The following is a 25,220-nucleotide window of genomic DNA, read 5'->3' as shown; positions in this document are numbered from 1 at the left end:
AGCCAAGACCCAGAAAGCTCGGTGACATTTTATTGAAGCTATTTCAGGAAACAGGCAGGCACAGGGAGCGGGCAGTTCAGGAGGGTTTGAAACGATCAGAGCCACATGGGAGGGACATTTTTCTGAAGCAGTGAACTTCCTGTCCTCACGTCAGCAGCATGGCGCCAGTCTCTACTTGCCCTTGGCACGCATTCTGATCTTGATGCCTGGCAGGTGTTTTGAGGGTTTCTAACTCTTCAGACTAAGTAAGGAAATCACCCCGTGAATGCCAGCCTCACAAAGGTCTCCGGCCTACCCCACTCTCCTATTCCACCCCCCACCTCTGCTTCCTTCACGGGGCTGAGCAACGCGACCGCTCTGTGCGAGGAACAGATAGCGCCCCTCTTCCCAGCTGGCTCCCTGTGGGGCAGGGAGTCCGGTGGACTGCCCTCAAGAGTTTCGGTTCTGGCTAGGGCTGGTGGGGATGGGCAAATCCAAACCGCGGACATTTCAGAGACAGGCAGATCGAAAAAGAAAGGTCAGGAGAGAGAGCAGGAAATAACATTGCCAAACAGATGAGTGGGAGAGGAAGAAAAGGAAGAGGGAAAGGCGAGAAATAAAGGCAAGGAGAGGGGCTGCGAGAGGACGCTGGGTGGTAGAGGAGGACGAGGAGGTAGAGAGGAAAGGGAACTTTCCAGAAGAGAGACGTGGCTACTGCAGAGGAAAGAAAACAGGTCCTGAGCCTTGATTACTTTGCAGGAGAACTCTCCCACGGGGTCCTAACACAGGCTAAGGGGGGTCCTTTTCCTGGTGCCTCTGCTGCAGGCGTCTGGTGCAGAGCAGCCATCCACACGCCCTCACGTGGCCTCCTTTCCTCATGGGAATTTTGGTTTGGGACAGTAATTCTAATGTTGGCTTAAATGGGGCCAGTTTGGAAGGAATTTGGCTACGAACTATCAGCTAACGCAGCCCCAGGCCATGGAGAACTTTCGAGTTCTTGATAAAATTATTCCATTCCAGTCTGAGTCATCGAGTTGGTCCTATTTTGAAGGGCGTTGATTTCTCATCAAATATTCTGCTGGTGGGAGGTGACAGGGGAAGTGGCTGGGGGCCCGGGTGAGGACACAAAGAAGGACGTGAGGAGGCAATATGGAGGCAGGGTTTGCAACATTCCCTGGCCTGAGCGACCTGTAGGAAAGCGTTCTGTCTGCGTGAGAAGCCACACAGGTGGAGGCTCCAGCATAGACTGCGCCTACTTCTTTAGGGGCACTAGGTCTGCTCTAACCCCCACCCCTCAGTGAAGCACTCTGGCCGCAGTGGATGGGGGTCAGACAGAGAGAGGAAGGCCACTGTACCCACGCTCTGGAAGGGCCAACTCCTTGCCCTGGTCTTGGCACAGAGCAATCAAGGCAGTGTTAGTTGGAATGGATGCCTGTGGACTCTGGAGGGTCTGGGATGAGGAGCGAGTGGGGTACCTTTGTGGGGAGCTGTCTGGAAGCAGAGCGATGGACGAGGTGACCTGAGAACTCACAGGCCACTTCCCCGCTCCCTGTGCCTCCTGCTATTGATTGTGCGTGGGGGGGTCAGCAAAGCGGCAGGCCCTAGGGCTGGGAGCTGGGGGCCTGAGCAGGGAGGCGGCCGAGGCAAGGGTGGGGCCTTTAGCTCCTGTAACTCCTCTTGGTCGAAGTCTTGGAGATGATGCGCATGCTGGAGGTGCTGCCGCCCATGCTGCGGCCGCTGGTGGAGCTGAAGCCAGCGCTGTAGCCGCTCCCGCCCACACAGAGGCCGCCGCCCCCGCTGTAGCCTGTGCCCCCCGAGGAGGAGACCACGGCTGTGGAGAGAAGGCACAGGGGCATGGCAGGCTCCTCTGATTTCCCAAGAGCCACCCTCCCTGGATCTCCCACCCAGCCCGGCTCCCTTCCATGGTACTTCCTCAGGGAACAGGAATCTCCACGGTCCCCGGGGGCCAGGGTCAGAGCGGGTGATGAGGACTCCCCGTCCCCATCCCACGCTGCCTCAATGTGAGCATCGCACACAGGACGTTGCAACTTTCAAAGCACTTTCATGGCTGTGATCACAAGGATCTCACAGGCCGGAGAGGACCCGTTGCTAAGATCACCCCCATTTTATAGAGGGGTAAACGGACGTGCAAGACAGCAAGTGACACGCCCAGGGTCACACCACCTGCCAGGAACTGAGGCTTTAGGCTCCTATGCTGTGTTCATTCCACATTAAGACCAGGGGCTCTCATAGTGGATGGACCGCGAGGCCTCACATCTCTGCGGGGATCACAGACTCCCATGCTGGAAGACGCCCGAAGGCCGTCCAGATGGCCCTCCCCCAGGGCTGGAATCCCCTTGACTGCATCCCTGAGAGGCAATCACTCAGCTTCTGCTCAACGCTTTCAGCGACGGGGAGCTCACTACCTCGGGACATAGCTCTCCGCAGCCTGTCAAATGTTCCAAGATGGCTCTTTAGCTGCCCCGTTCAGTGTCCATTTCCCCAGGGGAGGCACTCCTGTTTCTCTTATTCATTGGTTTCAGGTTCTCCCTAATCCTGGTTTTCCAGCCTCCCTCACGTGCTCTGACCCCCATGGGGCCCAGGGGCCTCTCCTTCCCCTGCCCAGGACTCGGGGCCCCACGGATGCCACCTAAGTCCTGCTGGGTAATCTGTGAGATGACTCCTCCCCAGACGGGGAGCTCCCCTGGGAGCTGAGGCCAAGCCGGATCAGTTGCTACTCTACCTGTTCAATTAATTTGCTTCAATTCTAAATACGGGTCTGTACATTTTAGCCTGTTTGATAGCCTCTTGTTAGTTACGTGAGTTTGGATTCCTGCCAGAACCAGCTGAGAAATCAGGCATTCGGACTGGGGACCTATTGCTCTGTGGGTAGTCCCGTCCTGTAACTGCAACCCTCCAGGGCCAGGGTGGAGTCATTCCTGTGGACATGTGACCCCGCTGGTACTGGCCCTGGGGGTGAGGGGTCACCACACATCTCTCTTGACCCCACTGGGAGGAAGGGCCAAGGAAGAGAGGGGTCCCCATAGGACCCCTAAGAAGGTCTTAGTGCCATCCCTGCCCAGCTCGTGCTTTATCATTCACCAAATCCTTGCTAGTGAGGCTATTAGCTTCCACTTTGTCCCCCACTTTTCTATCATCCCAAGACATTTACTCACAGATGTTCACGGGTCCGACGCCTTCCCCAGTGAGTCTGTTGCAGGTGGGGAGAGAAAGGGACATTTCATTTGCTGAGAAGTGAAAGGGCCCTGGGTTCTTTGTGTTTGAAGCACCCAGCACTGAGTGCTGACTGCGTGCGGGTTCTGTGCTTGGCGAGGGTTTCGTCCACCTCATTAGCTTTAGGAAGCTACTGTGGATTTGTGAGGGGACATCTAGAGAGAGATCAAGTCAAGATATAACAGAGAAATGGGGAGAGGGACCGTGCTCATTAGGTGCAGAGGGACTGTCAGAGGGTAGGCATCTCTGGGTAAACAGGAGCCGCTGAGGCTCGTCCCAAGTGTGGCCTCCTTTGTCAAAGGGTCTGGGCAGAAACGCCCTTATGGCCTTCCAGGTAGTCACAGGCCACCTCTCCCTTACAGCTTTCCTCTCGCCCCCTGCCCTGGGTCCAACAGGAGCTATGGGAGTGTCTGCAACTGCTGGACGCCTCTAGGCAGCAGCTGCATTTTAACTCCATTTCCGCCCCTGCAATTTCCATCTGGGTCCTGACACTGTGGGGTTCTGGCCCTGCGGCATTGCTAGTGCTCTGGTGGCATCTGTTGGAGCCACACTGGGAGAGAAGGCTGCCCACCTGCACTCCTCGCCCTCCAGCAGCTTGCGGTAGGTGGCAATCTCGATGTCCAGGGCCAGCTTGACGTTCATGAGCTCCTGGTACTCGCGCAGTTGCCGCGCCATGTCCTGCTTGGCCTTCTGCAGGGCGTCCTCCAGCTCGGTCAGCTTGTGCTTGGCGTCCTTGAGGGCCAGCTCCCCACGCTGCTCGGCATCACTGATGGCGGCCTGGAGCGTGGCACACTGCCGGGAGGACACAAGAGTTTGTGAAATTGTCCAGAGGGAATGCAGTACGATGTGGGCTTTGGGTTAACAATATGGAAGAACTTCCTGAAATGGATTTCACGCAAAGGAGGTCGGAGCTTCATCATCTTTAAAAATAAGATTAATCTCTGTCCACCTTGGATAATTTGAGATGTAGCCAGGATGGAGAGAACAATTTTGGGGGTCCTTTTCAATGCTGAACTTCTCTGGGCAGTGGGGAAGCAAAGTGGTTCAACGTTTTGCCCCTGTATGCGTCCAGAGGACAGAACCTTTTCTAGAGGGAATGATGTTGGACTGATCTCAGAAAGAAGGTCCTGACCTCCCTGGTGAAGTGGGAGACCGCAGGTTTCCATTCCCAGAGGGTCACTCATCTGGGGAGGCTTCTCTCTGCACGGGCTGAGTTAGGACAAGGCCCAGCTCTGCCCCGGGGACAGGGGCACGGATGGGATGCACTGGGAGCTCAGCCCCACCTGCTTCTTCAGGTTATCGATCTCAGAACGCAGCCTCTGTATCATCCGGTTCAGCTCGGAGATCTCCATCTTGGTGGTGCGGAGGTCGTCCCCGTGCCGACCAGCGGACTGCTGCAGCTCCTCGTACTGGAGTGAAGGAGAAGCAGGAGGCAGCGATGGTTAGGCCAGAGAAGAGAAGGCGGCGGCTTCCCAGGGCCCACAGGCTGCCAAGGCGCTGCATGGAGACGCCTCCCTGTGCCCCCCTCCATCAAATCCCTCCGCGTTTTCTCTTGGCTCTGCCCCTGGCTGTGTCCTCAGGCTCCACTCACAGCCAGACTCTAATTGTACTGGTCCTTCTTCCTTCTCCCTCCACACCAGTATCTCACCCTCACAAACTCAGCATCATGCAGGGATGCCTGTCGCTTTCTGATTTTAAAGCTCTTTCGTGTTTGTTTTCTTTGGCATCACATCTCATATCCCCGAGTGACCCCGCAGCTCAGAGTGTTTGCTCTAACCTGGAAACTCTCACCGTGTGCCCCATATCCAGCCTTTGCCCCCACCCCTCCGCCCCAGCCAGTTCCACCTGTCTTCTCTGGATGCAGGAGGTTACACCTTCCTCTTGCTCCCACATTCCCTCTCTCGCTCCTGCTGGCACTGATGGCTGGTACCGTCCCTCCTCTCTCCTCTACAGGGCACTGGAGGTGTGTCCACCCTCCCCCTGGAGAAGGACTGGCCACCTCCTGCTTTCGTCTGGCTGTTCCCCCAGGGCCTGACGGTACTGCTCGAGGAGAACTCAGAACAGGGGGAGCCCCAAGCTGAACTCAGATCTCTTCGACCCCATCAGACTGGACGTCCGAGAGGACAAGGCTCTTACCTAATTTGCCTTTGAAATCCCATTTCTGTACGATTATTTCATGAACTTGGCCTTGACACCTCACCTTGATCTGGTACCAGGACTCAGCCTCCGCCCGGCTGCGATTGGCAATGTCCTCGTACTGGGCTTTGACCTCGGCGATGATGCTGTCCAGGTCCAGCTTGCGGTTGTTGTCCATGGAGAGGACCACGGAGGTCTCGGAGATCTGGGCCTGAAGCTGAGCCAGCTCCTGTGACGGGGCCCAGACAGGAGAGCTGAAGCAGGGTGTGCATGTGCGTGTGTACACGTATGCATGTGGATGTGCAAGTGCATGCATGTTGAGAGACTGTGACTAGGCTGCTGGAACAGACCCTGACATAGAGGGTCTCACTTTCACTGTTGGGGTGGGGCATCCTGCTTAGGTCTGAAAGGGCTGGGAAGGACATTAGAGAGGTCACAGAGTTTACTCCGTTCTTTATCGTCTCGTCATCTGCACAGAGGGAGCAGCAACACAGGTAACTCTAGCCAGAATTCTCCAGAAGTCACTCCCATTGTTGAGGAAGTGCACCCTGCCGTGACCTGTCAATGCCGTGATGTCTCGTGTTCTGAGAAAACACAGACTTTCACACCAAATGAAGAAATCATCTTGTGAAAGAAAATTGAGTCAGAAGGAGATACAAAGCTCTGCTCCCTCCCAGTGCTGTTTCCCGACTTTGCTCCTCCCTGCTCCTTGGGCATGGGAAATGGAAATCAGCTGGAAATAGCACAAAGGGCGCCAGACCGAAAAATTCAAGTCTTGGATCTGCCAAGCGGGTTGGATAGCATTGCGGGGTCCCAGGGGACTTGTCATATCACTGCTTCGTGTGCTCTCTATGAGGATCAAATAAATTCATGGCCATATAAGATGGTTGTTGAGACGGTAAACCCACAGTTAATTTGTTAATAATCACTTTTCAGAGTCACCTAAGGCGGTGGTTCCCAAGATGCGATCCTCGGACCAGCGGTGTCAGCATCACCTGAGAACTTGATTGAAATGCAACATTTTGGGCCCCACCCAGACTTGCTAAATCAGGACTGGTTTTCCAATAAGCCCTCTAGAAGATTCTGATGAGCTGTAAAATTTGAGAATCATTGGTCCAAATCACACATCTAAGCGAAAATGTCCCTTTCCTTTCTGTATTAGCAATTGGTTCACGCATTTCCTGCTTCCAGAAATTATTTTGTTGTTGTTGTGTGGCAATTTGTTTTCCCCGAGTAGTTTTTCCTAGTAGCTGACCTGGCTTGGAGGGGGTCTCAGCCCAGAGGCCTGCTGTTCGGAATTAGGAGCCAGCACCACACTGGTTGTCAGCATTGAAGTGAATAAGCAGAGGAGGTGATGCTTTTCTGCCCCAGGTGGCAGTGGGGTGGTCACTGAACTTACCCGAGGACACAGAGCCCATGCCCCTTCTCCTGGATCATGACCACCTCTGTTGGGCACCAAACATATGTAACCCCATGGGCATATCACCTGTCCTCACCAGGCCTGCCTGGAGGTACACGATGCACCTATGCCCCAGCCGCAACATCGCCGACCCCATCTCCTCCCCTCACTCTACTCCAGCCACCTGGGCCTCCTTCTGGATTCCTCAGTCCTCAATTCCTTCAGACTTCTCTTCAAATCTCACCCACCGTCTGCCTGCCTCTGCCCCCTGTTGTATTTTTTCTCCGTCGCCCCTACAGTGCCTGAAATGGTGTGGTTATTTGATTCTCTCTGTGCGGCCTGCACCTCCCACCGTCATGGAAGCTCCAAGACCTTGGGGGCTTGACTGCTTCTGCTCAGTGCTGTACTCACAGCCCCGAGAACAGTGTCAGGCGTACAGAGGCACACGGCAAAACCTGTCTTCAGGAGAGCAGGGCAATTGTGTCGTGTACTTTGAGAAGCACCTGAGGGCTCACTAATTGCCTCAGTTTGCATAATTGCCTCACCCTGCAGCTGCTCTAAGAAGAGGAGCAGGTAAGTCTGAGCAGGCCTGGTGAGCCAGGTAGGTTGGATAGTTCTGCGGAAACCGTGCATAATTCAATGACAGGTGGTTCTTCTGTCTGGCCAACAGAATATGCCTGGTCCAGGTGGTCAAGTTTGAATTTCTCCCCTCGTCTGACCCATCAGCTGCCCCAGGGACCCTCATTGTCTCCCTTGGTAGGAGAGGCAGCATCTTCTCCATGAATTTCCAACTCAGGGATGGAGTGAGGAGCTGCGGGGAGACCAGGGAAGGAGCCGGGAGCCTCTGCGCCCAGTGAGGCCCCTCGGCCTCCAGCCCTCCTGAGGGGGAGCACCTGGCACCGCTTACCGCGTCATAGAAAGCCCTCAGGAAGTTGATCTCGTCCATTAGGGCGTCCACCTTGGCCTCCAGCTCCACCTTGTTCATATAGGCGGCGTCCACGTCCTGGGCACAGAATAAGTTGTCACTCTGGGTCCCATCCTTCCCGCTTAACCAGCCCCTCTGTCTGTGAGTGAGGCGAGAGATCTTCAGGAACCCAGGAACCGCGGATGAGAGCCTTTCTCTGTTCCAGGCAATGGGGTGGGACTTGCAGGGGGTCCAAATGGTGTGAGGACTAGAGCTCTTAGGGAATGCCGCCTGCTCATCAGCTGGTGCCACCTGGGGAGATCTCCGATGTCCCCTCCCGGTGATGAGGATGACCCCATCCTGGGCACTTGGTCCTCTGCTGCCTCTGGCCTCTCCCGGCCGCGGCCTCCCCTGCTCCTCACACTCCGCCCCTTCCTCCCAGTCACCCACTGCTGCTCCATCCCTCCTCCTCCAGCTTAGCCAGGGGGTGGTTCTCCCCATCCCTTGGCCCAGCCTGCTAAGCAGGAAGGATCCCTGTCCTGTCCCGATCTGTCCTCCAGAGACGCACTCTGCACGAGGCCCAGTTGGTTCCCTCTCCCCGCACTGGACTCCGTGTGGGGCGCGGCTGGGGTTGTGATTTACAGCTCAGACTCTGGAGTCCTGGATCCTCACTCCCTCCTGATTATCTGGGTAACCGTGGGCAGCTTGCTTAGCCTCCCTGAGCCTGAGTTTCCTCACTTGTAATGGAAAGCCTGCCTCCAAGATTGCTCCGGAAATTAAATGAAGCCTTGCACGCAAGGCCCCTGGCTTAAGTGGCAGCTGTCACTCAGGTAGGGCTGCCTGGGCCCTGCAGTCAGGAGGGAGCATCCCCATCCCCTCACCTTCTTGAGCACCACGAACTCGTTCTCGGCCGCTGTGCGCCTGTTGATCTCTTCTTCGTACCTGCAGGGGGGATCAAGAAGCGGACCCATGTGAGGAGTGGAGCTCTGGGGGTGAGGGCAGATGGCAGGGGCTGGAGTGGACAGGCGATGGTGTGTCTCCAGAGCAGACTTGGAAAATGTGCGAGGATGGCCTGGCTCCTTTGGCACGTGTGGGCCCGCCCCCATCCCAAATCAATCAAGCAACCCCTTCTGTCCAGACAAACCCACACCCCAAAGGACAGCAGCGCAGGACCACCCTTGTTCTTTCTGAGGCCGTTTCCTTGGCTGTGCTCCTGAGAGTGTGCAGGTCCTTAGCAACCCCACGCCCTCCCTGCCCCCAGGGGCACGTGGAGGTGCCCCCTGCTCACTGATCCCTGAGAAGGAAGGTTCCCTTCTGCTCCAGGTGACCCGCTTCCCATCCAACCCTCCTGAGTGTCCGTGAGTCCCACCCCCTCAGCGGCTCGGGACACCTGTGGTTTGGCTTCGTCTCCTTCACCGCCCAGCTGCGTCCCCCGGGCGGTCACTTAACCTCAGAGCCCCTTCCCATCTATGAAGCGGCCTGTCCATATTCTTTTAAAACCACCAATACTGTCGCACATGACGCTCACTGCCAGGATCTCTCCTGCCTTTGGGTTGCTCTTCTGTCCACTAGAATCTGAGAAAGGCTCTTTCCTGCCACTGGGTCTTCAGTCCTGGGCCTTCTGCCACGTTCTCTGGGAAAACTGACCTGGTTCTCCTTACTGTCTCCTCCTGTCGCCTTTCTGTTAAATCTTTTTGTCACCTGATCCCATGCACCTGTCCTTGTCTCCTATGTTCCCCAGCTCCCAGGCCCTTTGCCAGAGGGCAAGCATCATGTGGCTCTGCACAGGCCTCTTACATGCCTGCCACAGGAACGTTGCCGTCCATTGACCGGAGCACGCTCTCCGACAGATCCCCCATAGTCCTCTCTGTGCCTCTTTCCTTCTCAACCTTGACTTTTCATCTCCTCCTCCAGGAAGCCTTCTTGGACTGAAACACTATTACTCCATGTTTGCATACATATTATAAATTATCTGTCTGTGCTTGCTTCTCCTGTCTGTGTCTGCGTCACTACAAGCATGTACCTCATCATCAATACAATAAGATTAGCCAGCACTTATTAACAATCTCCTCTGTGCCAGGCACTGGGCACCCCACCAAGTATTATACATCTAAGTTTTGATTTAATGCTCTCAACCCCTCTATAAGGTGGGTGCTATTAATACCCCCTTTAACAGACAAAGGGACTGGGGCTTAGAGAGGCTAGTTTTCTTTAGGTCATCCAGCTAGTAAGTGGGGTTGAGCCAAGATTCTAAATTCTAGAACTTTCTGCGATGATGGAAATGCTCTATTTCTGCATCCACTAGGGGACCCATTAGCCGCATGTGGTGACTGAGCACTTGAAAGGTGGCTAGTGCGATTGAGGAGCTGAGTTTTAAATTTTATTTAATTTCAATTAATTTAAATTTAAATAGCCATGTGGCTAGCGACTACTTGTTAGCACAGCTCTCAAACCTGAAACTCTTACTATGTTATACAAACAGAAACCAACACTCCTTCTTTAGTTACTTATTTTGTTTGGATCAAGACAATTAGAAATAAATTAGAACAATAAAAATAAGAAATTACTCACATCTACAGGCACAAGCATAATTGTATGATTAGTGGGGTGTGTGTGTGTGTGTGTGTGTGTAGTTCTAGGGAGAGGGCAGCAAATATGTGTATTTTTCCTCTGTTCCCGGCCCCTTGGCCAGGGTTGGGGTGGATGCGTGAACACCGTGTAAGGCAGCAATGGAACTGAGCTGAACAATGTGGGAGTGAGTTGAGTTCCTAACTTACTTGTTGCCGCCGTATAACCTTGGACGACGGGTTGCTATCTCAGACCTCACTTTCCTCACCTGCAGAGTTTACGAGGTCATTGTGTATAACGTGTTCTTTGTGCCCATGTGAGTTATGGGCACCTGTAACCCAGCTCCTCCCCTCCACTGCAGGGTCCCAGTGCTTGTTCTGACTCCACCTCCATGCCCTAAGTGTGCAACCGATTTCCTCGCTGCACGGGGCACTTCCGGAGAGCAGAGCGGCCCCAGGCGCCTCAGGGAAGGCCCTGCAGGGGGGTGGCTGGGCATCCACTCACTTGTTCTTGAAGTCCTCCACCACGTCCTGCATGCTCTTCAGCTCCGTCTCGAGCCTCCCCCGCTCTCCGCCCAGCCCCTCCAGCTGCCGCCTCAGGTTGCTGATGTAGGCTTCAAACATGGGCTCGATGTTGGCCCTGGTGGTCTTTTGCTCCTGCAGGAGGCTCCATTTGGTCTCCAGGACCTTGTTCTGCTGCTCCAGGAACCGCACCTGCCCCCGCCAGAGGTGAGAGACTGTGAGGGCTTCCCGGCAGCAGCCTCCCGTAGGGCTCTGGGATGCAGGACCCCCTAACAGTGCTGTGGGGCCCTGCGAGGCCTCAGAGTCCAGGTGGCAGGCTCCTCCTCTTCCTCCACCCGGAAGGAGCCTAGAATGTAGAATGCCAAGCAAATGTTGGTGCAATGGGCTTGGGAGATAGGTGGTGGCTTGGGTTGTAGGTAGAAGCAAGGAGGGCCACAGAGGCTGGAAACCATCTGAATACACCAAACCATGTCGAGGTGTGGGAGCTGAAGAAAAGAACACTGGGCCATCACATTACCAGGTGAGATTCTGGTTCCCGTTAAATGGGCGTTTTCCTTCTGCTGTGCTTTCTCTGGATCTAAAATCTGGACTTGGTTGCCCATAGACTCCAGGGTTGCTGGAATGGGTCACTCTGGAGTCGCATTGAGGGGACCTGGGCACAATCCCAGCTGTGTCCCCAACTAGCTGTGTGGCCTGGGGCAAGCCCCTCCTTTTTTCTGCTCTCTCAGGTCCCTTGTGGTCTTGTGCTGCTAATTTCTCGAATTGCACTCATCTGCTCCTCAGTCTGGGAGGCAGCCTTGGGGATATGCAAAATCTTGCTCCTCAAACAAAGTCCTACCATTGGGAAAAGCTGAAACGACAGCCTCAGAGAACGAGGGAACAGAGACTCCCAGACCTTGGAGGTGGCAGAGTGCCTACAGAGGGTCTTTAACAACACCCCCTCGGGGGCCCCAGCTTTCTCTTTCATTGTCAGAGGAAGGAAGGCAGTCCTGGCTCCGAGTCCCTCCCTAGTCACATCCCCTCCTTCCCTAGGTCCCCTCCAGATGAACCAAGGACAGGCAGGGCCCACATCTTCTCCTCAGAGCCAGGCTCCTGGAAATCTCGCGTCTGTTGGTGCAAACACCAGGCCAGGTGGGGCGACCTGGGGGATAAAGGTGAGGAACCAGCGCCTCAGCTGTCCTGTGGGTTAGGTTTACCCACTCGAAGAGCTGGGTGCATGGGATGAGGCATTTCACAGCCCGTCAGATCTGCAAAGGGACCTCAGAGTCCATCTGTCTGACTCAACCGAGGACCGAGCAGCTATGGCTGCTCCTAGCAGTAAAGCCAAAGACAGAACCCAGGCTGGTGGCCTCGTAGGCTTGCCCTCTTCCTTCCAGATCCCAGGTATGGAGCCTTAATGATCCAGATCCTTGATTTGCTTCTTCCCAGGCAAAAAACAACCAGCTCAGGTGTGCACTGGTGATGGTGCAAAAAGAGAATCATTTCTTTCGCCAGAACTGGGCAAATCCCCAGGATTCCAGGCCACACAGCAGGGTGGCCTCAGGACTGATGTCACAGCTTTCCTCTCAATACAAGAAAAGTGCGGAACACTTTGAGCCCCCACCTCACCAACCACCCAGATTCCCAGATACCCAAATCACAAGGGATGTTGCCATGGGAGGACGTGCCCCTGTTAACCAGGCAGGAAAATGGGACCCCAGCCCGTTGCTGTGAACAAAACTCATAACCTTTCGTTCTTTGATCCCCTTCCCTCCATGCTGGTCCCTTCCGCTGACTAATTTTAAGCCCTGTACATGATCATCATCCATGGAAAGAGCTGTGTCCTTGCAGTGGGTCAGATGGCTCTGGAGTCTGGAGATGGACATTTTTCTGCTCCTACCTCAGCAAGGTGGGAAACCAATCCCCCCCACCCCATCAGCAGTCTGCATGGCCCCCAGGATCGCAGGTCCTGGGCAAATCACAGTTGACCTCAGAAAAGCACAGAAAGCAGAGATCCCCGTGGGAGCCCCCTGCTCTCATGGTGGGGACCCCACTTGCCTCTCACCTTGTCGATAAAGGAGGCGAACTTGTTGTTGAGAGTCTTGATCTGCTCCCGCTCCTCCTTCCGCACCCGTTGGAGAGACGGGTCGATCTCCAGGTGGAGGGGGGTCAGGAGGCTCTGGTTGACGGTGACCTCCTGGATGCCCCCAGCGCCAGACATCATCCCACTTCCAAATCCAAACCCACTGCAGGCTCCCCCGGCTCGGTACCCTGTGCCCCCAAGACCCAGCCCATAGCCAGCTCCACCAAAGCCGGCACGGCTGGAGCGGTAGCTCCCGCTGACGGAGATTCTCTTGCTACCCCCAAGGTTGTGGAGGCTCCTGGTCCCGAAGCTGCCCCCGAAGCCACCTCCGAAGCTCTTCCCGCCCTGGGACACGGAGAAAGAGCTGAAGCTGGGCCGGCAGCCTGAGAGGAGGCTGGCTGAGGAAGCGCTGAAGTTCCGGGTGCCCCCGGACTTGATGGTGACAGAGGACCGTTGGGTCATGGTGGGAGCTGGTGCCAGAGTGTCAGAGGAGCGAAGACGTCAAAGAGATGAGGAGCCTTCACAGTCCAGCTCTCCCAAACCCTCCTTGACTTTTATCCCTTGCGAGAACTGGGCTTGTCCGGAGAAGATCAAAGGCCACTCTGTTGAGTTCATTCCAATGGCATGTCTGGCCACGGCCCATCTTCTGCCCCGCTAATCATGCCGGGGAACACCCTACCAGGGCAGGACCAGGCCTGGGGATTCGGGCCTGGGGCAGGCCACAGGGCCAAGCCCCCCACCCACCCAGGTTCTCAGCCTCATGCTGTAGGCACTCCCACTGCCTCTCATCCACTCCTCTCTTCTCGACTCCTGGATCTTGCACTCCGAACCCGGGCATTGATTATGCCCCTCCCAGCACGGGCAGTTATGAAGGAAAGAAACCCCATTTACTGAGGTCCAGACCGTGTGCCAGACCGTGTGGCAGGCCCACTGCGGGCATTATATCATTTGATTCTCATAATGACATTGGGGGTGGGCAGTGACATGTGTAATAACAATTGCCAACATTTACTGAGCAGCTATGACAGGTCACTGCTCTACACCCATCTTCTCAGTAATCTGTATGCAGCACCAGGGGGTGGCTATTATCATTATTCTTGTTTCGCGCAAGAAGCAGTCGAGGCATAGGGTAGCTAAGAGACCTGGTGGAGGCGCCACAGGGTGAGTGCCGGGCTGATGTGAGGCCCAGTGGTCTGACTGCAGATTCCCCCTTCACATCTCCACAGCTCATGTGATGGAGAACAAGAGGTTGTCCAAGGGTGGCAGGCTCAGATTTCACTCCAAATTCCTGTTCCTGCTACTCTTCTCGTCCCTAGGGACAAGAAATGTTTAATAATTGTCCCCAGTGTCATTTCTCTCTTTCCTGCCATCCTCTCTCTCCCAACCCTTCCAAATTTTAGCTCCTGGCTTTACCCTCATCTTCTCTCGTCCTGGTTCATGGCCCGTGCCTTCCCTGCCACTTAACTTCCCACTCCTTCACCCTGGACAATTGTGTTTCAGATCCCTGGTTCCCACCAGTTGCGAGCCTGGTCCTGAGCACTGAACTCACTCCCTCCAGGCCCTCCGGGGCACCGCCTGGGGCTCAGGCCTTACGGGAGGGGTTCTGGAGACTGTGGACTCAGGAACATGGGAGCTCCCTGGGTGTCTCACTGTTGCCTGCAATTATGGGCCTAAATGGCTCCTCTGCTTGGCGCAAGCGTTGCCCCCAGGGCTGACTTTTAACTCCTCTCCTGGCCTGTTATTTCTCTGCTTAGGTCTGCAAGTTTGAAGCTGCCAGGGAACAATCGGCCCCTTTTCTGGAGGAGGGCTGGGCTGCCCACCCTGCGTCAGTGTCCTCGGAACACAGTCTGGCGTTGGGAGGGGACGGCGTCAACCTGCATGACATATGGAGTGGGGAGGCTGGGCAGAGATTCTGCCTAGGGCCTTGGGCTCCTCAAAGAAGGCATCCTACAGAGAGGTAGGAGGAAGTGGGCAGAAACTCCAGGAGGGAGGACGGCTGGCAGTCTGCCCTCGGGTCCCTCTCATCTCCCAGTCCCGCCTTCTTAGCTCTGAGGGAGGGGGTAGGTCTGACGTGCTCTGAGCTCTCCTTGTGTGGGGCCCTGTGCTGGGAGGAGACCAGGAGGAGAAGAATTTCTCTGTGCAACATCACCCCTCCAAACAGAGGGCCGGACACCAAACACATTACACATGCGTTTAATTGACACATTCCAGGGAGGGAAGAGGGGAGCCCTCACTCCCAGCAGACAGCTTATAAGCACCGTGAGACAGGCGGGCTGCCGACCTGGCAGTGAGATGGGAGACACAGGCTCCCCACCTGTGCATCTGGAGTGAGGAGGAGAAGCCAAGGGGAGAGTCCCCACAAGACAAGCTGAATGTGAATCTTGAAAGACAGCAGGCTTGGCACAGAGAGGATGTCAGGAACGGTCAGGAGGGCAGAGGCTGGTTTAGGTGGGGATGGGGTTTAGCCAGGACCCCAGGCTTCCCAGCAGCACAGGTGGGCCTTGTGGAGGCAGAAGACGGGGAAGGACCCAGGTGTCCAGGGTGATGCAGACAGGCCAGGTCAGCGGGCAGAGCTGGCTTCAGGGCAGGGGTGAGGGAGCAGGCAGCTGCACTCAGTGCTTGTAGCTCTTCCGGCTGGAGGAGGTAGTGGAGACGAACTTGACGCTGGAACCACTGCCCCCGGGGCCCCGGCTGCTGCTGGCACTGAAGCCGGAGCCCCCCAGGCCCGCCCCCAGGCCGTGCCCGCCACTGGTGGTGAAGGAGTAGCCGCTGCCCCCGCTGAGACCCAGGCTTCCACCTCCAATGCCACTGCTGCCGCCATAGCCACTGGAAACGGTGGAGGTGACCACGGCTGCCGGAAGAGAGGAGACGTGGTCAGAATTTAGGGCAGGACAGAAGATGCCCGTGGTGTCAGGGCCTGGGCCCTGATGGCCGTGGCGTGGGGCCAGGATGGTCTTGTCGGGCAGCTGTTTGCCTCTTCTCAATTTTCCCACCCACTTGGTGAGGTCACTGTCCTCTGTCCCAGCCTGGTTTTCCCTGTGCTGTAGTGCCGTCATTCTCCCAGTCTGGAATGGCTTCTTGCCTCCCCTCTGCTACTGGGTGCCTCTCTTTTCCTTCCAGAACTTCCTGGGGACTCTCTCCTTCAGGAAGCTCTTCTGGTCCACCTGCCTTCCCTTTTCATCCTGTCACCCTTTCCCCTGCTGCTCTGTCCCCATCTCCCTCTGTGGGCCTGGCTCTGGTGTCTCCCTTCCTTCTGAAAGCTCATAGCAGGGCACATACGTGCTTCCCTTGGTGTCCCCCAGCCTCCGCACTCTGAATCCCAGAGGGAGGCTGGAATATTCTTAATAGACCAAGTGATAGATGATGCCTTTTCTCCCCTTCCATCTGCTCTTTTCCTAATTTTTATCACCACCCATCATCTTAAACATCTAGTACCCTAGATGGGCTTTTCAGAAGGAAAATAAAAATGAGAAAGCGACTCTTTTATGGGATGAACTGTGTCCTCGAAAAAGTACGTTGAAGACCTGACCCCCAATACCTGTGAATGGGACCTTATTTAGAAACAAGATCTTGCCGATGTAATTAAGTTAAGGTAAAGCCATTAGGGTGGGCCCTGAGCCGGTGTGACTGGCGCCCTAGAGGAAGATGGACACTGTCACGTGAAGACACACGCGGGGACAGGGCCACGTGATCACAGGGCAGATTGCAGTGATGCAATGCGAGGGCCCCGAGGACGGACAGCTGCCACCAATGCTGTGAAGAGGCAGGGAAGGACTGTCCCCTGCAGGTCCCAGAGGGAGCATGGCCCTGCCGACACCTCGATTTTGGACGTCTAGCCGCCAGAACTGGGAGACAAGACGTTGCTGCTGTGTTCAGGCGCCCAGGGTGTGGTCCTTTGCTGCAGCAGCCTAGGGAGCGAGTACTGACTTCTAGGTGCTTTAAGAGAAAGGAAACTGTAGAATTTATACTATCTATTCTCAAAATTAGCTGTGAGGATCTCTGGAGCCACTAGACAGGGATATCAGTGAAGGAGGACACCACACCGGGGTGGTTCAGAGGCCTTCGCCTTCTGGAACCCTCAGTTAATGTAGCCATTGCTATTATGAAGCCTGTGCTGAGAAAACCAAGCTTCCTTGTAGAGCGTAAGTTGCAAAGTCCTTTCTGTCGGCCTCATGATGCCAGCGCTGAGCTCTGAGTGACGACTTCTGCTCTTACTGGCTCGGGGCTGGGCCAGCTTGCTGACTCCTCACCCGTTTCCAGCAGCTGCCCCCACTGCTGTGTCTCATGGTGCCCTCGCTGCCTTGCAAACCCTTGGTGACTTTCTGCAGTGATGCTCTGAGAGTTAGCAAGCAGTGGGGCTTCTCCCCACACTGTCCTGGGAAGGGGCTGGCCTGTCGGCCATGCTCTTGCGTCCACTGAGAAGCCTCCCTCCAAAGGTTGAAGGCCGACCGGGAGTTTTCATAAATCCTGTCGACACTGAACGCTCATCTCTGAGCTGGACTTGCAGCCCCAGCAAGAAAGGTGTGGCATCCTGGGTGGCGGGAGGTGTGGCTCACGGGTCTTCTAAACCCATGCAGAAGGGTTACAGCAAACCTCCCACGGCCCCTCTGTGGTGCTCTCTCTTGCAAAGAGGTCAGAATGGTGACATTAAATACTCTTTCCCATATGGCTCTCTTTTTAAAGAATCCAAAACCTCAAAGCTTCTCAAAATGAACCTTACCAGTGGGATCCCCTCCAAGGCCCCATGTGTGCCCTCCACCCTCTGGCTTGCCCACCACCTTCCCAGCCCGCCAACCACATACACTCCAAATGGCACAGGGGGCTGTCATACTCACAGATGTTGACTGGAGAAACGCCCTCTCCGCTCAACCTGATTGGGAGGACGGGGGAGAAAGAAGGTTACTATTGCGTCCAGCAGCTTGCGGGCCTTTGAAATGACATTTTTGTAACTGTTTTAAATTCACTTAAAAACCCGTTATTATTTTTATTGCAGGAGTAATGGAGGTTGAAATATTTAAATACTAGTAGTATTAAAAATAATAATCTAATGACTGAAATAATATGGAGTTTGAGGTTCATAGGAGTAAAACCTGTAATCTTGGAAGTTTTGATTTAAAGTAGGTAGACAGCTTAGGAAAATTAAAGGAATCGTACGCCGGTCTCAGTTGGAAAGCCAAGGCTTGTTCTAGAACAAGAAGGGTTCTGTCAACAATGGACTGTTGTCATGCACTGGGCAGCGCTGAGTTATTACAGGTGTGGAGAGACTCTGAGTCATAAATGTAACAATAGCAATAATCGGTCTATTCTTGTGGAAGCAACTAGAGTAATTTTGTTTTAGCATCTTGAGGACAGAACTGGCATTCGTTCATAAACACATACCTAGAACCTTAATAAGAGCTAACATTTATTGAGGACCTGTTCCCTACATTTGTGCCACTTAATTCTCTCAACAACCCCACTAGGTAGGTATTATTGTCCCAGTTTTACAGATGGGAAAATTGAATCTCAGAGGGGTTAATTAACTTGCCCGTGATCACAAAGCTGGATTTGAAGCCAGATTCATTTGACTCCAAAACCCATGTCTTTGGCCCCTAAACTGAAGGATAGCTAACATTTGATGGACACTTGGGTAACATGCGTTAGTTTAAGAGCTTCACGTATATTCCATTATTTCAACCCTCTTAAAAACATGTGAGATAGAAACTGTGCTTATACCCATTTTACAGATGAGGACACTGAGGAGTGGAGAGGCTAAGTAATTTGCCCTCAGTCATACAGCGGGTAATTGGCAGAGCTCAAAGCTCCCATTGAGGTTGGGGATCATGTGACCTGGCTTCTTTATTCCATTGTTGAAGAAATTGAGGGCCGGAGAGAGGATACTGACTTTCCTAAGGTGACGGCGCTGGTTAGTGGCAGACCTGTAAGCCCCCATCCTAGGGCAGTTTATTCTCAGTCCAGAGCCTTTCATACCACATTCCAGTCCTGCTATGTAACCAAACATCTCCTTTGATAGAACTTGATTACTTAGACCTGATCAGGTCCTGGATTTCCATGGGGTGCTAAAAGTAGTTATACCTCGAATATGGGAATCTGATAATGATTTACTAGCCTGGAAAGAAATTGCTCTGTGTACTTTGTCATAGCCCAGTTCCACCTGCATCTTGCTCCCTTTTCCAGATGATGAGGGGGCTGCAGCAATCTGAGCCCAGGGAGCCAGGATGGAGTCAGCGCCTCTGCCCTCACCTGCACTCTTCGCCCTCCAGCAGCTTCCTGTAGGTGGCGATCTCCACGTCCAGGGCCAGCTTGACGTTCATCAGCTCCTGGTACTCCCGCAGCAACCGGGCCATGTCCTGCTTGGCCTTCTGCAGGGCCTCCTCCAGCTCCACCAGCTTGGCCCGTGCATCCTTGAGGGCCAGTTCTCCACGCTGCTCTCCATCGGCGATGGCCGTCTGCAGGCTGGAACACTGCAGGGAGAGGAGGAAGCCAGGAGCCTTATGGGCGCCCTTGGAGGTGTGGTGCTCCTTGAGGCCTGTAAGCATGGCAGAATGACCCAGAGTAATGAGTGTGTGAGCAGCTCATGACCCTGGCATGACTTTACCTGCTTCTTGACGCTGTCGACCTCAGCTCTCAGCCTCTGGATCATTCGGTTCATCTCGGAGATCTCTTGTTTGGTGTTTCGGAGATCATCGCCGTGTCTGCCTGCCGTGACCTGCAGCTCTTCGTACTGAGAGAACCAGAGCAGACCCAGTCCCCGCATCAAACGCCTGACCTGGGCACTCCCTGTGCACACAGCCTGGCCCTTGGTGCCACAGCAGGCATATCCACGCACAATCATTCACGCCTACACTTGCTCATTTATTCGGGTGACATTTCTTGAGCACATCTACTTGCCAGGCATGTACTAGACTCTGGGAAAATCATGAAAAGCATAATCAGACTCCTTGTTGCAGTTTATTGGAGGGAGATAGACATTAATCGAATTAGCATATTATCAAATTTATAGTTCCAAACCAAGATAGCACCTCTTAGGAAACGAAAAGGGTCCTACGAGAGTGTAATAAAGGAATCTGACTCAAATATGGAATTGGGGGGGTGGGGTCATGGGTGTCCTTCCAGAGATGGAGGTGCTCCAGCTGTGCTCTGAAGATGGAAGGAATGATCTAAGTGACCGGCTCGGGGAGAGAATATTCCAGGCAGAGGAAACGGCCTGTGTGGGGCAGGAAGGACATGGAGAGCTCTAGGAGGGAGAGGTGACTTGATCACTGTCCCTGAGGAGTTCCTGATCACAGGGCATACCTCCAGACCAATTGTGACCATGAATTTCGGTAGCCCTCCAGACCCCAGGGCCGGGGCAACAGGGAGGAGATGCAAGGACACGGCGTTGGATGGAGCCGAGGGACACAGCTCTGAAGACTTCATAACAGAATCCTCTATCTCAGGGAGCTCTTTGTCTAATGGCGCATATCCAAGATACACTCATTTAGGAGAAATAAATGCAGCCTGTCTCCTCCCGCAGACGGAGTACACCTACACCTCTCCCAGTGGAAGCAGAGCGCCCGCCGGAGTGAAGATGTGCCCGGTTTTGAAAGTGTGGACTAGCTCAGGTTCTGTATTTCTAGATGCACATGGTTAAAGGGAGCAACAGCCTTGCCAGCAAAAGGAATCATTCCCTATAAACTTCAAGCACTCCACCTGGGGGTCAAGGGGCTGCTCTGCACTGGTCACCCTGGCCCCTGACACCCACACTGCAGTGGTGGGGACTAAGGCAGTGCACAGAGCAGGACAAGGGTTGGAAGCCAGCTTGCAGGGGAGCAGCTGCCCTGAGAAGGGTCTGGATGTGGCAGGGAGGTGATCCCAGGGGCTGGACTCTCCAGTTGCCCGCACCCTCCAGAGCCAGGGCTCCTGGCCATCTGCGCCTGTGGACAGCAGCTCTCTATGGTCATCCGCACCTCACTCTTCCTGATACAAACTCTCTTGCTTGGCAAAGTGCTCACTTCTGCCTTCGAGCCCCGAAGGGCTGCCTGCTCAGCCTTAACACCTCCCCCCTCCTTGGCAATCTTTTGTCCCCTGCTGCTTCCAAAATGGACCAAAACCCCACCTCTTCTTGGAAGGTTTTTAGTAATGCTGTCTTTTTCCCTCCCATGATTGTCTATTTACTTCATGGCCTCCCAGACCTTGGAGTCTCTGTTCGCAGTTTGTTTATTTACGACTCTGAACCCTGCTTGGTGTCCAGCGGGAGCTCAGTAAACACGCATTGAATAAATAAGCCCTTTAGAAACAGCTGTGTGGCTGTTTCTTGGTTGTTTTGGAGTCTCACCCAGCTCCCAACCAGATCATAAATGCCACAGGCACTGTGGCTGTCCTGAGCACCCCAGATCATGTGGCCATGTATTAGTATGTACGGTTGGATTTCCCCATGCATTTCAAGCTAAGTTTTCATAGCATCAAAGATGCTTCGGCCAAGATGCAAGAAATGGAAATGCTTGCATGTTTCCTGAGGCATGTAGCGAATGGTTAAATGGTGATTTGGGGCTTCAGAGAGCACTAGCCTTGGAACCTATCACGGGGGTGCCCACACCCACCTTGGTCTGATACCAGGACTCCGCCTCTGCCCGGCTGCGGTTTGCGATGTCCTCGTACTGGGCCTTGACCTCGGCGATGATGCTGTCCAGGTCCAGGCTGCGGTTGTTGTCCATGGAGAGGACCACAGATGTGTCTGAGATGCGTGTCTGCATCTGGGACAACTCCTGCAGAGCCAGTAAACTCAGCGTCACCGAGGCATAAAGAGAAGGGATCTTGAAATCACACGGTTGACTAGCCATCTAGGTCAGGAATCCCTTTGGCATCCCTGGCAAGGATTCTTCTAGCTTTTCCCTGGGCACTCCCAACCATTTAGGGGGTCTCATGCCAATCCCTGAGAAGTTCCTGGGTCATAGATCAGTGTGACGGGAGTGTGTCCCCCAGTGTCCTTCCCAAGACTCCCATCTCTGTGCTTTCCCTGAGTGGGAAGGATGGGAAAAAGTGCTCTGATCCAAATTACATCGACTTGAATACGACATATGTCGATTCCTATGCCAGCACAAAATATTTCTTCAGGATCGTGTGGTTTTTAGGACCCTGTTGCCCTCCCACACAGCATGACGTCACCACTCCCTACCTCTCTCTCCCTTTCCACAGACCCGGCTCTCTGCCTTCAGTGTGGCAGTGCCCAGAACGAGGCATCTTCAGAGGGCACGACGCGCCCTGACCAATGAGCCGAGGGGGAGCGTGCCTTTTTGATCTTTTCCAGGAGAGGGAAGGGAGAGGTGACTCTCGATTCCTTGGGACTGTTACCCAGTGACCTGGAATTTGGGAATCAGCTCTCCCTCCTTGCTAGGCCACGGTGGGGGAGGAGAAGCCTCAGAGCTGGGGTAGGGTTTACTGTGGCAAGATTTCAAGTGGTTCTCCTAGGACTCTCCAACCCCCAGCTGGGAGTATCTGGGACGCGATGTCAGGTAGGGGCCCTGCGTGGATGGCACTCTTTGCAGCACCCTTTCCTTCCCAGGCTCCAGACCTAGGAGGGACACGAGCATTCGCAGGCTCTTACTGTCTCAAAGAGAGTCTGGAAGCAGTTGATCTCGTCGGTCAGACAGTTGACCTTGGCCTCCAGCTCCACCTTGTTCATGTAGGCGGCGTCCACGTCCTGGAACGACAGCACAGGATGCTCCTCTGAGACCCTGACCCCAAGCAGTGAGTCCAAAAGAAGCTGGGCAGCTCCTCCCTGGCCCTTCTAGGTTGGATTTCAGCCAACTCTGTGTCTGGGGACTGCAGTCGGGAGTGGATGACTGCTGGGGACTGGGGGCTTGAGTTCCCCGTCTTACAGAAACGCCAACAGGGTCAGTGGGACCGTAAACACCGAGGGAGCATTTTGACAGGTTTAAGCTCTCTAGATACTCTCAAGGTTGATGCCACATTTCTTGGGTGGCCTCAGGGTCAGGTCACCCCACACTCCAAGATTCAGCTTTGGATCTTCTCCTTTGAGAGACATTTCCACCCACCTTCTTCAGGGCCACAAACTCATTCTCAGCAGCCGTGCGCTTGTTAATTTCATCCTCGTACCTGTAAGCACAGAGGAGAGGGGGCGTGTGGTTGAGCAAGGGTTCGATTGAACTCTTCCCAGGCTGAGGAGGATGGACTGGACTGCAGGAAGACTTAAGAGACCTCAGATCCTTCTCAGCTCTTCCCTGACCTGCGTGTGACTTTGAGTGATTCACTTAACCTCTATCTCCCCCTCTATAAAAGAGGAATCATTTCTTCTGCCAGAAGTTTTTTTCTTCTTTCTTTTGTAAGACTAGAAGGTGAGCGTGGAACTTACAAGAATAGAAATATGTACTTATGCAACTCTATCTTAGAGATGCACAATTCCAATCTTAAAAAAATTTTGCTGCCCCAAGTGCCTGCTTGAACAGTGGGGTAAACTATCCATCAGGACACTATTCCCAGTAGATTTTGATATATTTTCTCTGAACCTCAGGGCGGCCATTGAGCAGTGTGTTTTTTGTAGCTAGGTGGAACCCAAACGAAGAAACCAAGAGTCAGCCAGTTAAGGGGTTTCCACTGGATGTCTCAGCTCTGCAGCCCAGATGATGCACAAAGCTCGCCTCCCCGAGGAGGATCAGACTGTCTTGTTTGTACTCTAGTGCACATCCTGGAAATGCAAGCCATCTCAGCAATACAGCCCACATCCAGAGACTTAAATAACGTGCTGAACGTGAAATCATATTATACTTCCCAGAGTAGCAAGCTTTTGTTAGATGATACAGATATCCCTTTGCAGTCATGGAGGCAGACAAAGAATAGGCTTCTTGTTAATGGTGAGGCATGAGATGAGGGTCCTTTTGTCACCCACACCACGCTGTCTTCCTCTTACGGGATAACGATGGCAGGCTCCAAACCTCCCGATGACATTGCATTGGGTCCTTTGCATCTCTCTGGTCCTCGTTAAAAGGAGCCCTGGGAGGACTGTGTGTCACCAGACTATGTGTCTGCCCGTTTCCCACTCACCTGACTTTGAAATCCTCCACGACGTCCTGCATGTTCCTCAGCTCGGCGTCGAGCCTCCCCCTCTCGGAGGTGATGCTGTCCAGCTGCCGGCGGAGGTCATTGATGTAGGTGTCGAATAAGGGCTCCAGGTTCTGCCTCACCGTCTTGGAGCCCTGCTCCTGTAGGAGGCTCCACTTTGTCTCCAGGACCTTGTTCTGCTGCTCCAGGAAGCGCACCTGGAAGGGGGAAGAAGAGAATGAAATCTTGAGAAACTAGGGAGGCAGAGCCAGATGCTCCAGTGAATAAGGGAGAGAAGAAAAATATACTTTTCACCTGACACCCATCTGTCCACTATCGTATTGACAACTCCAGCTCAGAATGGGAAAGCCCTTGAAGCTACCTTGGAACTCTTGGGGGTTTCCATAGAGCTAGTGTGGTGGGGCTTGGAGGCCTCTGTGGGGAGCCTCTGCTGTTGGGTTGAGTGTCTCGACAATGCCTGCTCTGGGGTAGGTCAGGTTGCTCAGAGGAAACTCCTGTGGAGAAGAACTTAACTCTTCCCTTGGTGTTGACTGACCCGGGCTGCATGGCTCCCGAGGAGGATGAGGGGAAATTTCCACAATGTCTTGTGGGACAAGCTGGAAAACACTTCAGCCCCTGGGAGGTACTTATCGAGCAGATGAGCTTCCCCACAGGGAGGCCACTGCGTTACTACTGCTTGCCCTCTGGGCCAGGGCCTCTCCAAGAGTTCATGCCGCCCTAACCCAATGGAGGAGAGGCAGCTCCCGGCTCACCTTGTCGATGAAGGAGGCGAACTTGTTGTTGAGGGTCTTGATCTGCTCCCGCTCTTCTTTCCGTACCCGCTGGATGGTGGGGTCGATTTGCAGGTTGAGAGGGGTCAGGAGACTCTGGTTGACGGTGACCTCTTGGATGCCTCCAGAGGAGGGGAAGCCAGAGCCCCCATAGCCCCCTCCGACCCCACCCCCGTAGCCAAATCCACCGCTGACCCCAAACCCGCCGCTTGCCCTGCCACCAAAGCCACTTCGGAAGTTGCTGCCACACCCACTCATGGAGACCCGCTTGGTCCCCCCCAGGTTGTAGAGGCTGCGGCTTCCAAAGCTGGTGCCAGCGCCACTGATCCTTCCCAGCCCTCCACTGCCTCCTGTGGAGCGGGTCGTGGAGACGGAGCTGAAACGGGAGCGTCCGGTGGCTAGGGTGGTGGCTGAGGCAGTGCTGAAGCCCCTGCGGCCGCTGGTCTGGAAGGTGATGGTGGACTGCCTGGACATGGTGGCTGAGAAAGGCTGGCGAGAAGAGCTCCTGAGGTGGGTGCGTGAGAAGGCAGATAGAGAGGACAGGGCATCTGGGGAGCCCCAGGCCCCTCTGCTTTTATGGCCCTCA

General features: G+C 54.4%; 2 protein-coding genes across 2 annotated transcripts; both read right to left on the bottom strand.

Moving 5' to 3' along the window:
• Positions 1 to 16: 16 nt before the first annotated feature.
• Positions 17 to 13,447, bottom strand: LOC124236994 (keratin, type II cytoskeletal 5-like). The gene is made up of 9 exons (XM_046656099.1): positions 12,786 to 13,447; positions 10,725 to 10,933; positions 8,534 to 8,594; positions 7,656 to 7,751; positions 5,414 to 5,578; positions 4,497 to 4,622; positions 3,785 to 4,005; positions 3,156 to 3,190; positions 17 to 1,810 (listed from the first exon to the last, which is right to left on the bottom strand). Exons 1-9 carry the CDS (start codon positions 13,263 to 13,265, stop codon positions 1,638 to 1,640), a joined length of 1,566 nt encoding a protein of 521 aa, XP_046512055.1. The 5' UTR covers positions 13,266 to 13,447; the 3' UTR covers positions 17 to 1,637.
• A 1,533-nt stretch (positions 13,448 to 14,980) lies between these two features.
• Positions 14,981 to 25,198, bottom strand: LOC124245851 (keratin, type II cytoskeletal 75). The gene is made up of 9 exons (XM_046673635.1): positions 24,617 to 25,198; positions 23,847 to 24,061; positions 22,841 to 22,901; positions 22,390 to 22,485; positions 21,386 to 21,550; positions 19,402 to 19,527; positions 19,047 to 19,267; positions 17,639 to 17,673; positions 14,981 to 15,654 (listed from the first exon to the last, which is right to left on the bottom strand). The coding sequence occupies exons 1-9, from the start codon at positions 25,106 to 25,108 to the stop codon at positions 15,416 to 15,418; spliced, it is 1,650 nt and encodes a 549-aa protein (XP_046529591.1). The 5' UTR covers positions 25,109 to 25,198; the 3' UTR covers positions 14,981 to 15,415.
• Positions 25,199 to 25,220: the final 22 nt, after the last annotated feature.

This window comes from Equus quagga, chromosome 1, assembly GCF_021613505.1.
Source record: "Equus quagga isolate Etosha38 chromosome 1, UCLA_HA_Equagga_1.0, whole genome shotgun sequence".
NCBI classification, from domain to species: domain Eukaryota; kingdom Metazoa; phylum Chordata; class Mammalia; order Perissodactyla; family Equidae; genus Equus; species Equus quagga.
Note: the sequence above shows the minus strand (reverse complement) of the source record. Positions and strands in the feature narration are given on the sequence as shown.